The 16,127-nt window shown below is 44.9% G+C and overlaps 1 protein-coding gene across 3 annotated transcripts in view; it reads right to left on the reverse strand.

The window, feature by feature from the left end:
- Positions 1-3,008, reverse strand: part of GRM1 (glutamate metabotropic receptor 1) — a 176,562-nt gene extending 173,554 nt beyond the window's left edge. For 2 of the 3 annotated variants that reach the window (XM_057364010.1, XM_057364009.1), the window contains exon 1: positions 2,294-2,993. In XM_057364010.1, coding sequence (XP_057219993.1) covers positions 2,294-2,993 — 700 coding nt within the window. Of the gene's footprint in view, positions 1-2,293 lie in introns of all 3 variants that reach the window. The other variant, XM_057364008.1, reaches the window with a different exon arrangement.
- Between the last annotated feature and the right edge of the window lie 13,119 nt (positions 3,009-16,127).

Consider the following 16,127-nt stretch of genomic DNA (forward strand, 5'->3'; position numbering starts at 1 on the left):
CTGCATTTCCTAGAAATGTGCTCCTTCCTCACAGTCCCTGCCRAAGAGATTCTCCAACCAGAGATACCTGAGAATTCCTCCCAGCACATTTTGCAACCCACCATAAAGCATAGAGWCCTACGAGTAACTGGAGGAGGAATGTTTCTGACTGCACTTTATCCCCCTGTTTCCAAACATAGAATGGATGGGGCAGCTCTGCTCACACAATTCAGAGGGGCTTTGTGTTATCTGCAAAGAATGATTTCACCTTTAACAATACAGTGAATGCATGGGATTCAAAACAGCAGAAATGCGACCATTTACACTGATTTTCATTAATACTAATTTCACATTAAATAGAAGGAAAAAAAAAAATATCTTTGGAATCTACCCAACAGCCATTGTGGGGTGGGGGTCAATATATTGTCTTCTAGAAAKAAATGCAAAAGTTGAAGCTTGTTACATATTTTCAGTGACATTTTTGTTTTGGATTTAATAATAAAGGAATGGCAGACACAGATTAATAATAAAAAAGTAAATCTGAATCTCAAGCTGCATGATCCGCAAAATCCTTGGGACCTTCCACAAGAGGAGAGTGTTGCCTTGTGGGCTATACCCCTATTCTCAAAAGTATCATTTCAAAGTCTAAAAATATCTTGCAACAATTATTTTCCATTAGCCAGTAACATTCATAAAAATAGATATCTAATTAAAATTTCTCAAAAGCAATGACTGAAGTTGCTACTTATAATGATCTCTTTTTAAATGAACCTTCAGAAGATGTTGTCTATTCCAAAGAGATAAGGCCCACTAATGTTAATGTGAGTGGGACACAGAGGCAGCCAACCCCTTGAGGCAACTCCTCAGGCACAGTGAGTTAGCAGAGCTCCCCAGAGTGCCTTGAAGGGAGAGATGGCTATTTACATCAACAAAGAATTTACCCGTTTCGTGTTTATTTGTCATCCTGGCTTTCCACAGACTCTAATCATATCTGTAAACAATAGAGAATCTTAATAGTTCATGTTCCAGTCTTGCTAGCAGCTAATTTTCTCATCTGAACAGGGCATAAGTGTCAGGTCATTGCTTCATGCTCTCACTTCTCCCCCAACCCCCTCAAACTGCAGCACTTTCTGATTTTGGTGTCTAGATCAATCCAATTCCCTTCTGAATGTTGTCAATATGGACATCTTCCTGGAGATTTTTTTATTTATTTGTCACAATATATGTTCTTACCTCATTTTACTTAGGCATCTCTATGAGAAAGAAAGGTGTGGAGTCAGCTCAGTAACCAGAGGGAATCATAAATCAAGTCCGTACAAGAGGTGYACTCAGATAAACAGAATGGTTGCAAAGCTATAGCAATAACGTGGTCATATCTGCAATTTTATACTTAAAAATTCCATTTTGAGAACCACAACTGGGCTACAGAAATACCACAATAATATATCACAAGAGTTTGTTTTCTATCAAGTGCCATTACTTCTGCAATTTATATTGCACCACGTAGCCTGGCTATAACCAATTTCTCTTTCTTGAAATAGCCTTACTATTGTAATTTTGTTTTGATATTTAAAATTAGGAAGACCTGTTGACTATGAACACATCGTGCAGAGCAACAGTTTTTGACTATTGCTCAAGCTGCATGCAAGCACGCTTGCCCAGGCTCGCCAGCAGGTCAGCCACTGCCTGCCCTTTCCCACGGGACCTGAYTTTGCAGGGGCTGCCTGGACAGGGGAGGGATTTTCAGCTTTCTTTCCTCTCTGTTCGCAGACCCAGGAAATCAGCTCACACGCAGCATAGCCAGCAGCTAATCCTGGAGTCCCTGCCGAGCCCTGATTCCGTTTTGCCTAACTTCCCACGGGGGCAGCGACGGACGGTGGCAGCCCCACGGACCTGCCGCGGCCCAGCCGGAGGGGAGCGGCCGCCCGTCCCAGATACAGCTGCTCACATCTGTTAACTTTTATTTAGAAACACGCGAACCGCTCTGTGCGAATGGGAACAGAGCCGGGACCGGGACCGCCGGGGAGACGCCGCATCTCTTGCGAGCGTTCCTGCGTCGCCGAGCCCCGCTCCCGCCTCCCGCAGCCGTGGGGGCTTCTCCGCGCCGCCGGAACGGCACCCCCGCACCCCCCGCTTCTYCCCGTTCACCCCACGGTCCTTGCGGGTGGCAGCGGCCGGCGCTGTCCCCGGCAGGAGCCGCACCTCCAGCCCGAGGTCCCGGCGGGTGACCCGGCACAGGCGCGTCCTTGCGGAGCCGCCGCGGAGGGCGCCGCGCCCCGGGGCCGGAGGGAGGCGGGGGCTGCCCCATACCCACCTTCCGTGTGGACCGCGGAGACGTAGGTCCAGTTGTAACGCTTAACGATGTCAAGCATGGCCCTGGCTTGCAGCGTGTCGGAGGGGACCACCCTGAGGAAGTACTTGTACAGCGTTTTGTCGCTCAGGTCGATGCTGGTGGCGGAGTAAGCGATCTGGGGAATGTCGAAGAGCTGGAGCAGGTTTTGGACTTGGATAGCAACTGAGCTGGAGCCGGGGCCGATGACCCCCGCGATGGGCTTTTTCACTCTGGCCTGGGGCTGGGTCTGCGAGTCGGAAATGCAGCGGGTGCCTCCGTCCCTGTCGTCCCTGATGGAGATGAGCGAGTCCCGTATGAACTCGATGCTCTGCTCAAGGGCCACGGAAGAGTGCCAGCAGGAGTCTCGGATCTCGCTGCCCAGGGTGATGTTGGGTAGCAGGACTGGGTCTGCGTTAATTTTATCCAACGTGTGAAACATGGCTTCGACCCTCTGGATGCCGTATTGCTCCCGGATCTCCCCGCACTTCCTCTCGGGCACTTTTTCAGCTGGCGGCTGGTGATGGACAGAGAAGAGGGCCCCGATGATGACATCCCCGTCCATCCGAGCCACCGACCGCTGMGAGGAGGCTGCAGAGAGGAGAACCTTCCGACCACCACTCCTGGGCAGCAAGTCCATCTCCAGGAGCAGAGCAGGAAAAAAGACCAGCAGCACGCCAATCATTTTGTTGCACGATGTCATCCAGACCCAGGTTACGAATTTCATGGGCTCCTCTTGCCTGCACATGRTTTAAGGACATGAAGATAATGGCATCTGCTTCTCCCTGATGACAGCCAAGTTGTTCCAAATACCATCACAGCGAAGCCTCACAGCGTCACTCTTGAAGGTGCCAAGACAGCCGTCATCCTAGTGACTTTTAACCTGGTGGCACAGAAATAGGTGATAAAACGGGCTAACTGGGAAATCGATGTCAAACCTGAGCTCGATAATGCAACCCCGCGCAGCTCGAGATGACTGCTTTCACAAATGCCGAGGGCAATTTGCTTCGATAAGCCTCTCAACAAGACGTTTCAAGAGGGATTAAAACATGTATTTATTTGTCTTGATACACAGTCACGCATACTCACATATGTTGAGTTTCGACAATCCTTTTTGCTTTTCAAGCCAAGGCGGCCACTTCCCGCACTTCCAGACACTACACGCACCCCCTCTGCCCCCGGGAAGTTTTAAAAGTTTCAGGAGGCAGGCAGCTCGTCGGAGAAGAGCCCTAGTCTGGCCCCAGGGTCCCTAACCCTGAAAGCAGGGTGACAAGCCCTTCTCCCTTTGCGTTCTGACTACCTGAAGRCATCTTTCTCAGTTTAGAAATTTCCCTTGTCCATCCATAACGCGGGTAAAAAGAGAAAGGGAGCAGTCTGCCCTGCCAGCCACGGGAAATGTCATTTAAAGGTCAGCGAAGGGAGGAAGAAAGGAAMGACTCTACAGTTTAGATTAACTTTTCCGTATGCAAGGGGCAAAACTGTAATTCAGTCAGGGACACACACATGAAAGCAGGGGAAAATACATATTAGTTACTAAGGCAACCGCGGGCAAAGCCCTGATGTGCCTTACCGGCACGCCCGCCGCGCAAACAGGCTTCGGGCKGGGAGCGGCGGCGAGCCCCGCGACAGGGCTTGGCGGCTTGAAACGCCGTGCTGGGAGGGCTTGGCGGCTTCGAATGCCGCGCCGGGAGCGCGGCCGGCCCGGGTCCCTGTTGCACGACGAGCAGTCAGCACCAGAGACAGCGCCCGGCAGCCGGGGCAGCTGCCGGACCGCGGGCCCCAGCCGCGCTGCCCCCACGTCCGCTGTCTCCCTGTCCCGTTGTCCCCTGCCCGCGGCCTCCTGTGTCACTGTCCCGGCACCCCGCTGCCTCGGTGCTCTAGTGTCCCGCTGTCCCGGCCCCGCCACCACCGGCTCGGCCGCCCGCCAGCACTGCGGGGCGCTTCCCCAAAACTTCTGCCCCCCGCCAGGCGCTGCTGCCGCCGTGCAGCCGCTTGCACACGCACGGTGTCTGTCTCACACACACACACACTGCTCGCACACACACTCGCATATACACACACGTCTCCCGGGGCTCGGAGACCGCCGCGGCACGCACCGCCCCAGCTGCCCCCCGCTCCCGTCCCTGCCCGGCGGCGGGCAGGGGTGCCGGGGCCGGCGAGGCTGGGTATCCACCGAGCGGCGCGGGGGGCTGCAGACAGACCCGAGGAAGGCGATGCTCCGAGGGGAGCCGCCGTCCTGGCTGCGTGTCCRCACCCGCAGGCGGGTAGAGCCCGAAGCAGGCTCCCGCGGGCAGACCGCAGCCCGTCTYCCCAGTGCCATCTGCCTGCCCTGCTGCCCCGCCGGCAGTCCCACGGCTGAGCCCCGCTGTCCGCTCCGAGGGTCACCCCTGAGACGTACCTGGCCGGGTGAGACAGCGGCTCCCTGCCTGCCGGGAGCGGGCATTGGCGGCTCTCCGGCCGCCCCGAGCTGGCGCGCTGGCTGCGGGGCGACGGCTGTGGGCTGGGCGCGGGTGCCCTCTGTCTTCAGCACCGCTCCACCGCAAGGAAAAAAACAGGTCATCCCGGGCTCATCCATTATCTCATAGAAAAGGATCAGTCATTTTCACCCCCTCCTTAATTTCTTCGGCTATTGTCTTGTAAACGAGTAAGGAAACATCACCCAGAGCACGCTGCGGCTGCAGGGGAGGTGTTGGCTTTCACCTTCCGTGGCTCTAAATTCATTATCTTCCTTCTTCAATTACCAAGAGCGAGAGTTAAAGCAAGAGGCTTCTRCTCGAAGGGGACCCAGACCACACTCGGGAGACCCGAGACAATGAAATGTGCCGGTCTGCCTCACAGGCAGGGCTTCGCAATTAAAATAAATATTTATATTTGGGGCGAAAAGAAAAAAAAATACACTGCAACAAGATAAATCACCTGTAAGGATAAAGGCATTGAGATTGCAGTTTTCAGGTCAAGATGAACCTAAATGAAGCACGTGAGAGGCATGCCAGATTAAAATAATACCAGATTGAATAATCATAATTCAGACGACCTGCTTGCATCCCTAACACAGGTCTCGGGTGTTTTACTTGACTGTATGAAAGTTAAAGTTAGATTACCTCCCCGCTGGGACCTCTATAGATATTTGCCCTACTTTTGAAAGAAAGAGGCAAGGACAAACATTTAACTATTGCTCATTCGGAGACGGGTTTGCAGTGAGTGCTGCCTCAGGGATGTCTTCTTCTGGTGTCAATATCCGTGCTTTTTTTACTGTCACACAGCTGGTTATTTGTCTGCGCTGTGCTATCCATGAGCTATGTTTATTAAGGAGGACCCAGCCCGGGGGGTTGCTGGTGCCCCTTTCCCTGYAGATAATGTTTCCCAAGGAGAGAACCAGGGTCAGAGGGGCTGCCTGTCCTCGGCCTGTGGGCACAAAGCTTTCGCAGGGCCAGCCTAGGGCAGTTCTGCCAGGACCAGATCTGGAGAGACATTCAGATGCACATAAAAAAGGGGAGTAAATTCCCCTTCACCTRTGTTTTAATGATTAAACTTGAGTTTCTGCCCTTGACACAACAAACCTGATACATCCCTGCAAATTACTCCAATGGCTAAGTTTTGGTTTGCTTCTCAGGCTTTGGCAGGGGAAGCATTTGCAAATGCTCCAATTGGTCCTTTCCAACATAGAGCACCCTGKAGCCTTCATCCCCTCTTACCTGGCACTCACAAAGACAGCAGGTCTTTATGCTGAGACTCATGCACAGCTGTCACACAGAGCTGTTCTCCCTCCCGCGATGGTCTGCGTTTTGCTGAGACTGGAAAGCAGGTCACTGGGTCCTGATGCCCAGCCATGGCTGCAAATGCTGCCTCTCCAGCCCCTGCAAGAGTAGGTGGGAACTGGCAGAAGTCTCTGAAGGAGACTCTTGTGAAGACACCTGTGTTATCAAGAAGCTTAAGGAAAGGCTAGGGAAAGACAGCGCTGGGACTGCAGTGGCTTCGATCTTCCCTGATCCCTTTCATGGGCGAAACAAAGGCTTTCCCCTTCAGGAATTAGCACCACATAGCACGGCTGTCTTTGTCCCACCAGAGAGGCCGGAGTCATCCCACTGCCTTTTGTCCCTGACTCTGATATATCTTGATCCTGCTGTGGCCCACAGATTTAATATTTCTCCCCTCAGAAACAGCCCATATCCCCAGCCCTACCACCCTCACAAATTTCTTAGCAAACAGTATGTTTATCACCTGGTAACTATCCTTGAAGCACTACACAGGACTGCACAGGACTGCATTTTTTGCAGAGGTAGGAGCTGCCATCAAGCAGGGAACCAGGGCAAAAGCAGAGCAGGGCTCGAGCTGGCTTGTAAGCAGTGTTTGCTTTCCAARGGAAATTGCCTGATGTTGAATATTTTTCTTTGTGAAATGAAGGACAAGTGAACAGTTTTCATACTCCCATGTTACACAATTTAAAAATCACTTGGATGTTGATTGAAATATTCTGTTTTGATGGCATCTAAAGTGTTTTGCTCTGTTTTCTTTTTAAACATTTTATACAATGCATAACAGCTTTTACTTCAGATAAAACTATTAGCATAAAATGGAAGCTATATTCCAGTATTTCTTAAAAATATATTTTTCCTACTCTTATTTAATCAAAATAATCTTTCAACAGAAATTTTCCTACTGGAAAAGTTCTGGGCAGTTCTTATGAGAAAGGCTAGTGTATTGTAGAAAATGGTTTGAAAGGGGGCAATGGCTGAAGCCTGGCAACTTGGTTAGCTGCAATCCCACTTTTAGTTTCGCAAATGCAGCAACTCCCACCTCTACTTTCTACCAAGAGAGACAAGTCAKATAGACTGTCTAGGTGTGCAGACTGTCCAGCTAAATTATGGGAAGATTTAAAGCTATTCTACAAGGATCAATGCTGCTAAAGTCATACAATTTTATTCTGCCTTGGAAACAAGTAGAAAATGTGTCCTCCTGCCTSAAGTAAGTTGAAACAAGTACCAGCTATTTGATAAATTGTTTATAGTTCCATTTATTCCTCTCACTGAGCAGCTTTCCCTCCATGATTTACAAAAGCCTGCTATACATAAACAGTGTGCATGCAAAACAAGTGTTGTAGATACTGAATTGTTTGCTCATGAACAAAGATTTAGAATAATCATCATCATCATCTAGCAGGCTCGTTCAAATAAAACAGGGATTTAATCTTATGAGTATATTCAATATATTTTCTCCTCTTCTCTAAGGAAAGTAAACATTTCTCACAGGTTTTTGTTTAAAACATGAGCCATCTATAGAATGATTTTCACCTCCTTTCTTGTATTTAAGCTTTCAGGTCACCTAATCTGTAAGAAACAAAGCAACAGCATTTTTAACAGTTTTGATTGCTTACACGTMTTTGTTGCAACTGCTAAGAAATGAACATTAATGGATCAATGTCTGTATATATGGAGCTTTGTAAAGGTCTGATTGCTCAGCTGTTCCTTGTACTAATAGATCCATTAAAATGAAATARGATTAACCCATGAAATTTAGGCCTCACTTCTGAGATACTTAGAMATTAACAATAGCTTCTAAACAAAAYTGYATGTGGTTACTCTTCTCTTTGCTTTTTTTTTCCTTTTTTAACACAGGTGCAGACACTCCTTGAGCCCAGTGATTCACAGAARTTTGAAAGCTGCCATTGGTACTCATACAACAACCTCTTGTTCACAGTTTCAAGTCACACAACCTTCAGCATATTTTACAAAATTAGGTGATTTTGCATCCTTAAAAAAAACCCTAAGTTCCTCCACTGAGACTTATTCAGGAGGAAAGTGTCTGCCTGGTTATGATTTCAGATGTCTTTCAAACATATATGAGAGCCAAATCAATGCAAAATTCAGTGTTCAGGGATGTCTTGTGTAAATTTTTTACACTCTTTGAGGATTATAGGCTCCATGAAGTGATGAATAGAACAGATTTATTCAGACATTCAGCAGTYTTCATCTCTGGCTAGCAAAGCTGTTAATAAGATAAGATTAATTCTTTCTACATTTAAAAATAAGTAACTGATTGCTTTTATAACTCAATATTTAAAAACTCTCAGCAGAAGTGCTTCRTGCCAGCTGCTGAGGAGAGACACTGAAAGAATGTGGTCCAGAAGACAATGGGCCTGGTCTCTCCTCAGGGGAAACTCATCTCACAAATCATTTCTTTGCCACAAACCATTTCTGTGCCCTCCAAGCAATGGCATGCAACAAAGGCACCTGGTTTCCATTCCTTACAGAGGGGCACATGTTTCAAATCTTGAAGACTTCCTGGGCACCCACTCTTGTGAAAYCCAATGACAAATTTTGGTGGTCTGGTGGCAATGGGAATGCTCCCAAAGAGTGAAAGAGAAATCATCTGAAYGTCTTCTTTGATAGACAGCATAACTGTTCAGTCCTGAATAATGTTTAAAATCATTCCTGTATTTATTTCTTAACTGCAAAAATGTACTTAGGGTGCCCCCTAGGCCAAAATGCTGCACAATATTTACAGCATACACTTACACCAATTCTATCCAGTTCGATTAATTTTGATAAAAMTCCCTTGCCCTGGAATCCCCTGACTTCCCTGAAATCATCCCCTGAGAAACAACATACATAAACAGATAAATCTGTGCTGGGATTTGCATACCAACAAGCTTAGGCTACATCAGGCCAAAAAGGAAAGTGCATTTCAAAGTCACAGGTCCACAGTTCCTGAGCTTCAGACTCTCAATTTAAAATCCACAGATTCTATTTTAATTTGGAAATGTCAGTCTGAATCATTCTGGCTGAACTCACTGGACAGGGACTTATATAAGYGTGAAGGGAGAGACAGTACCTTAGATATATGGGATTTAATACAGATTAACGAGACAGGTCTACTTAATTAGACGGTAACTAACAGGACAGGGAATTTAACAAGAAGTCCTTATGGGGACAGATTTGGTACTCTGTGGGAAATATTGCAGCTGAAGCATCTGCTAGCCAAATTTTCTAGTGATTTTCAAGGACAGCTCCGTGCAAAGCCATCTGCAGGAATTCAGTCTGGTACCACAGAAAACTGGTAACACCTACATATGGAAAGGAAGATGAGGGAAAGGTATTTCTGCTCTCTTCTGCCATCTCGGCTTTCAGGCTGCTGCCGTGGATGAGAAAGACCTTATGCTGCAGATTGCACTTACAAAAGGAACGAGTAACTTGTGAAGATCGAAAGTTTACTCAAACTGCACAATGTAACAACACATCTCTGTGCTGCTCCCAGAGAAACTGCACGCTGCCAGTAATTTCTGCAATTTTCCCCATGACTACAGTTAGCACTGAAGGAAACARCTCAGTGCTTACTGGCTGTTATTTGTGTCCTTCATTTATCTATATATAGCCCTTACAGACATTTTGTAAAACAAAAAGAAAGAAAAAAAAATACAAATATCAGAGATGAAAAAGACTACCAGTCTTTTCAAATGAGAATCTTTTATACATGACTAAAAAATCAGAGGAAGTTTTACAAATACCAGTTTAGCAATCAATTTTAACAAATATCTGACGTACTTTAGAGAATCTTTATAGTGCTAAAAAAAACCCCAACCAAACAAACAAAAACAGGAAAGAAAGGGRAAAAAACTAATTAACATGCTGAATACCTCTGAATGTTAATTTTTCCATTTGCAGTCTATCACTGTTTATGTAACACTGTATACAGGATACTTTATCAGCTTCCCTAAATACCTATTTTTGAAGTTTGCAATAGCAAATAAAAAAAAAAWAAWAAAAAAAAGATGAATAGAATACCTTAAAGACTAGTAGGATTTTGTAGTGACCTTTAATCAAAACAATCTCATTTTCTTTCTCCACCTTCTTTAGGCACTTTCCATTGCTAAGCATGGATGGAAAGGATGCCTTAAAATCACTGCCAGCAGACTGGTCRGCTTTATTCACTTTTTCTCACTACACCTGGTTGTAAAGGAATTCAGAGATGTCAGCTAGGGGAACTTCCAGCCTATTGTTCTAGTTTCACAATCATTGTTTTCCTTATTTTTCTAAATGTAGGTAATGTGACAGAATAGCACATCATTGTGCAGTTGCTCAATAAAATACTGTAAATCTGCGCTGGTTTTGGTTTAGATAGAGGAGCTGGTATGGGGCTGCAGTTTGGATTTGTGCTGGAAACTGTGCTGATAACACAGAGATGTTTTTGTTACTGCTGAGCAGGGCTTGCACAGAGCCAARGCCTTTTCTGCCTCCCACCCTACCCTACCAGTGAGGAAACTGGAGTTGCACAAGAATTTTGGAGGGAACACAGTCAGGACAGCCAACCCAAACTACTTAAAGGCATATTCCAAACTGTACAGCATCATGCTCAGCAYATAAAGCTGGGGAAAGAAGAAGGAAGGAGGAGATATTTGGAGCAACAATGTTTGTTTTTCCAAGTCACCGTTATATGTGGTGGAGCCCTGCTTTCCCAGGGAYGGCTGGACACCTGTCTGCCCATGGGAAGCAGGAAATTAATTCCTTATTTTGCTTTGCTTGCATGCTTGGCTTTTGCTTTCCCTATTACATTGTCTTCATCTTAACCCATGAGTTTTTTCTCATTTTTACTCTTCAATGCTCTCCCTCGTCACACCATGTGTGAGCAAACAGCCACGCAGGGCTCAGTTGTCAGCTGGGTTTAAACCATTACAAAGCTGCATGTTTTAAATCAGTACTGAAAAATGATACACCTCAAAATTGAACTGTGCTTTGAGATACATCGAGCTGAAGAGATGTGAATGAGTGAATTCAAAAGGACTGAGGTGCCATAGCTTTACCCTCTTTCAGATTTCATTGGTTTTACCTGGTTTATACAGWTTATAAACACTATGGATTGAGCAAAGTGAAAGGGTGCATAGACCTAAGGAAATCTGGTTCAGATTCATATTATGCTGAATGAGAGGTAAAAAGGTATTAGCAATGCTCYGATTCCTGCAAATAGTTATAAAAAATATTTCACACTGAAAAAGGAAAAGGGAACAGACACGTATTTTTAAAGTACTGCTTGCACAGTTATATCTGTGCAGTTTAAACCCTTTTCATGATCTGAACCCAATGGTTCGGTCAAGGAAACATGACGTAAAATACCAAGTAATACCATATTTACCTGTAATACAAAGCTGTTGCTTAAAGCAAGACATACTCAGCAAGAAGATACCCAGAAATGGGATGAGGGTACTGTCTACAAACTATGTTCCTCCAACTATTTGCAAATTGCTCGATGTATTTTTTTCAAAAAGTTGATGCAGAAAAGTCCCATTCCTACGGAACGAAAGGGTAGTACAGAGCATAATAAAAATAGCTCTCACTAAGTGTTTATACATCTTCTGACATCTTCTGTGTTATAACAACAACAAAAAACCCAATATCAGAGTACATATGTTTCTTTAAATATTTATAGTCGCCATGAGGAAGTGCCTTGATAACAGAAATTGCACAGACTTTATCACTTTGACTTTCTAGCCAAGCAATGCATTTCTGGAAGCATTTCATTACTTCAGGATCTATTAGAATCATTGTTGTAGCTCTCTTTACTCTCWTTTCCTTGACAGAATGCTTCTGTGGCTTTGATGACACATTAATTGCTTTTTCTCTGTGATTTCCTTCTGGTGAAATGGCTGCACTGTGTCACTGGCCACCTGCCACTGCAGGGATGTCAAGACTTCGATCCTCACTGGGTTGCCTGGCTCCTCAGCTATAACTGGTTGGTCCTCAGARTGTTTCAAATCCCAGCATCCCCTCAGAATCAGACACTCTCAGTCTTGTCCAGTGCAATTCTATTTGACTTAACACTGGATTTATCATAAAAGTTGCCTTTATTAAGGCAGGAAAACAAACATTAAAGGTAACACCMCCATCAGTGATAAAATGGCTGAGGGCCAGCTGATCCAGCAGCTTGAATTCATTGACTGTGAGTGCCTGTCCTCAATGAGAACTCAAATGCTTTTTATCTCAAATTTTCATCAGTTAGTTGCCTTTTGTCATCCTTTCTCTAAGTAATATTTCATTTCTATCTCCAGTCCACTTATGATTAATGGTTCACATTTGGTTCATGCTTTAGATCACAGAATTTCAAACATCACATTGGGATGTTTGCTCCATGTGTATCTTCCTTAGGCACTATTATAATTTTTTTGGCTTTTGCTGAGTAAAGAAKGCTTACAAAGCACCAACAGATTCTGATTTTCTATAGACACTGAAGTAACAATATTCTGAAATACCAGACCCTTTCATATACTTTGAATAGGACATTAAGAATGTGCCTAAAGCCATCAGTTTCTTAAAAAAATCTTTCTTACTATCTGTAGCCATGGGGCTGAATTGAAAACAATCGAAAAGGAAGGCCAGCACTGAAGAAAACTCAAAGGGAAGAACCTCACTCAATTAGAGAACACTTTTATCTTCTTTATCTAAGGAACWAAAGCCAGCATGTTAACTGTGCCTACTGCCTCCACAGCCCTTTCTGAAAAAATACCAGACATATTCAGCATGTGATTGAGAAGAAAATTCACTGAAATTCGGAAAGATCTCAAAGGTAAATATGTTTGCTCAAATTTTTGAAAGACAGTAGGCAACTAGCAGAAGTAGACCAACATAAATATTTACACTGAGAGAGGGACAGGTAAAATCCTTCACTGTGAGGATAGTGARGCACRGGTACAGGTTGTCCAGAGAAKCTGTGGATGCCCCATCCTAGGAAATATTTAAAACTAAGTAGGAGGGACCTTTGAGCAACCTTGTCTAGTGGAAGATGWCCCTGCCCAGGGTTGTGGGCTTGGAGCTAAATGGTCTTTAARGTCCCTTCCAACCYGAACCATTCTATGATTCTGTGAAATAACAGCAGCTGCAATCAGGTGCCCAGCCAGAGCAGCTCTGAGGCAGCTGCAGAATGGGGTGTCTCTGTCCTGGAGAGCTGCAACTGAGTCCTGCAACTGAGAGATGACTTTCAGAGGTGGAGGATGGRGCAATCATTAGGCAGGTTGAGGATATGTGCCAGGTTTGTGAAGGAAAGTGGGGTCCTCATATAACCAGTATTCATTCCCCTCATGAACATAAACCACACGTGTAGATTATTAATTGTAACTTGCAAGGTGATTCTTGAAACTCRTTTAGCAATGAACAGATGAAGAGACAGAAAGAATACATGGCTGAGGTGCTGCATTGTCATAYTGTAAATAATGGGCATAGGCAATCAACATTTGTTCCAATAAACTAAGAGAACTCACTAAAGGGAAGATTTCTAAATAGCAGTTAGCAGTTAGCATTGTCTAGAGAATGTCCACACATTCCTGATGATTCTATRTAAACAGTGTGTCCTTGGGGTTTTCATATTTTCTGTAAAAGTCTGTTGTGTAATCAGATACTAATTTCATGGCATAGMCTTTATTTACTTTCTAGAGGATGTTTGTTCAACAACTACAGTATGTGTTTGTTTTTATAGCAGTTACTTGGTTTGGTTTCCTCTTTTCTTAGCAACAGCTTCTAAAAAGACTCTTTTAATCATCACTACACTTTTTATTTAGCCGCAAACCRTAAGTCCCCAATAAATTAACCCAAACCAGCTCAACTGATTTGGCAGATGCTGTCACTACAGTAAGAGACAGCTATTGATTTCCATGTCTTTATTTAAATTTGACTGACACTTGCTAGTGCTGCATATAAACATCTTAATTCCTATTGTGTTTCTGATTTCTAAATRGTGCCTGCACTTAGTTTATCTTTTCTTTAACTGTCTTTTCTTTTTCTCCAAATTCCAACCACTGTCAACAGTGGATACAAATGTGCACATCATTCTTTCTTCTTKCTCTTCTTTACCAAAAATTGTAATATGTACCACTCAAATTATACAAGATTTTCAACCTATTTTCTAAATCATCCTAAAGTTTGATTCTTCAGCCTACATCCATCCAGAAAAATCTTCCTCATGAGCTTTCATTTTGTGGCTACATGTAAGYAGACTGATGACACATGTAGAGAACTTAATCCCAAAAAAATTGGGCATATGCTTAACTCCATTCTCATTTAACACAGCTTTTGAGTTTGTGCCCTCATTTTTCTTTTTATAAATTGAGGGGGAGTGTAAGGAGAGGAATCCAGGGATATGTGGTGAGAAGACCTTCAGCTTTGATTGTGTAGTACATTTTAAATTTGTTTATTAATTTCTAATATAATAGAATTAAAAAATTACAATAAAATTTAAAAAAAAAAAAAAGTCTGCCCAGTAAAAATTCAGAGGAAGTACTACTCTGTGAAGTGAGGACCACAYGTGTTTTCCCTGCATCCCAGCTGTATCTTCCACCTCTGCATACAGTTTCTAGTTCAAAACCCCCACAGCTGAAGAGATAGAAATCTTGGCCCATTTGGYGTCACAAGGAAGACCTGATGCTGCAAGACCAGACTTCACAGTGGCTCCTTGAGGTTGCAGGGTACATGTGAGAGCATGGAAGAACTCTAAAGAATGTCTAAAAAATAGTCTCTTAACATTTCATAGTTGTAAATTGTGCTTTCCGGAATACTGATATGTTGTGGGTTAAGGTTTCTCCTTTTGTTTCCTTTCTTGGGTAATTTTTTTTCCCATTTTGTTGCTGGGGTGCACTGACTGCCAAGTCATTCTTTTGATGGCTGGGCCGTTGGGGAAGACAAAAAGAACCTGCTCACCACCCACCCCGCCTGGCAGGTTTTTGGGTTTTTTTTTTGCTTGTTTTTTCCTATCCCTCTCTTTGGAGAGAGGGGAATTCTCGTGGGAGTTTTGGGCTCGGGGGAGGGTATGTGTGTGTGTGGCGGGGGTAACTTCACTTCCTGCCCTGCTTGGCTCGGAGGAGKAAGGTCGACTTTCTACCTGCGTAGGGAGAGCTCGCCTGCTGCTTTCTGCAGAGCCCAGCATCTCCGCTCGTTGGTTCCTRTTTGCTGCACTGTGATCCTCTGCCCCTGTGCCTTGCCGGGGACCCTTGAAATTCCAGCTGCAGCAGTCGAGTTCTGCTGCATTCCATCTCGCAGCCATGGGATTCTGCTTGTCTCTTTGCTCATCTGACCATTCTGGGGTTTCTGTCCAGAGGAGCACYAAGATCGGCGTTTTCCGCTGTGAGTTTGCAGAGGAACTTTTCTCCGTCCACCTCTGCCGGTTTGTGTCCACCATTGGCCTCTGGGAGAGCTGAGCCAGCCGGGATCCGCGCCACAGCGCCCCCTGCAGCCGCCGGGGAATCATCGCACCCACCCTGCCCGGCCGGGAGCCAACAGCGCCCCTGCCGACCGGGACTGTAACTGCACCAAAGGGGAGGCTGTGTCTCTGTAAGGCTGTCACTGGGTTTGGGACTGGGCTGGTTATTGCTATCGTTGTTGTTACTTGTTTACCTTGTTGTCCATATTACTAGAAACTGTTATTCCCTTTTATCCATATTCTTACCTGAAAAACCATGATTTTCAAAGCTATAATAATTCGGAGGGAAGGGGGATCATATCCACTACTCCAAGGGAGGTCCCTGCCTTCATTGGCAAGCACCTGTCTTTCAAACCAAGACATGAGATTAAACTGATTTATCTCTTTTTCCAATTTAACTATCTTGGTTGAAGATACGAAATATGGGTGAGAGGAAGATGTTATTCAGTTTCATGCTGTTTTTAACTCCATAGTGTCAATAATGTATTCAGAAACCTTTGCTTTGAAGGCAATCTTCATTCAACACTGTTAAAGACTATCAAATCTTTACAAAGTTTATGGGATAATTTTGATAAGATGCAGTTCTTACTCTGTGGACAGAAATGCACAATACCTACAATAATTATAGTAACAGTGTATTGGA

This window comes from Malurus melanocephalus, unplaced genomic scaffold, assembly GCF_030028575.1.
Source record: "Malurus melanocephalus ecotype Western Australia unplaced genomic scaffold, MMel_1.1 scaffold_33, whole genome shotgun sequence".
Taxonomy (NCBI): domain Eukaryota; kingdom Metazoa; phylum Chordata; class Aves; order Passeriformes; family Maluridae; genus Malurus; species Malurus melanocephalus.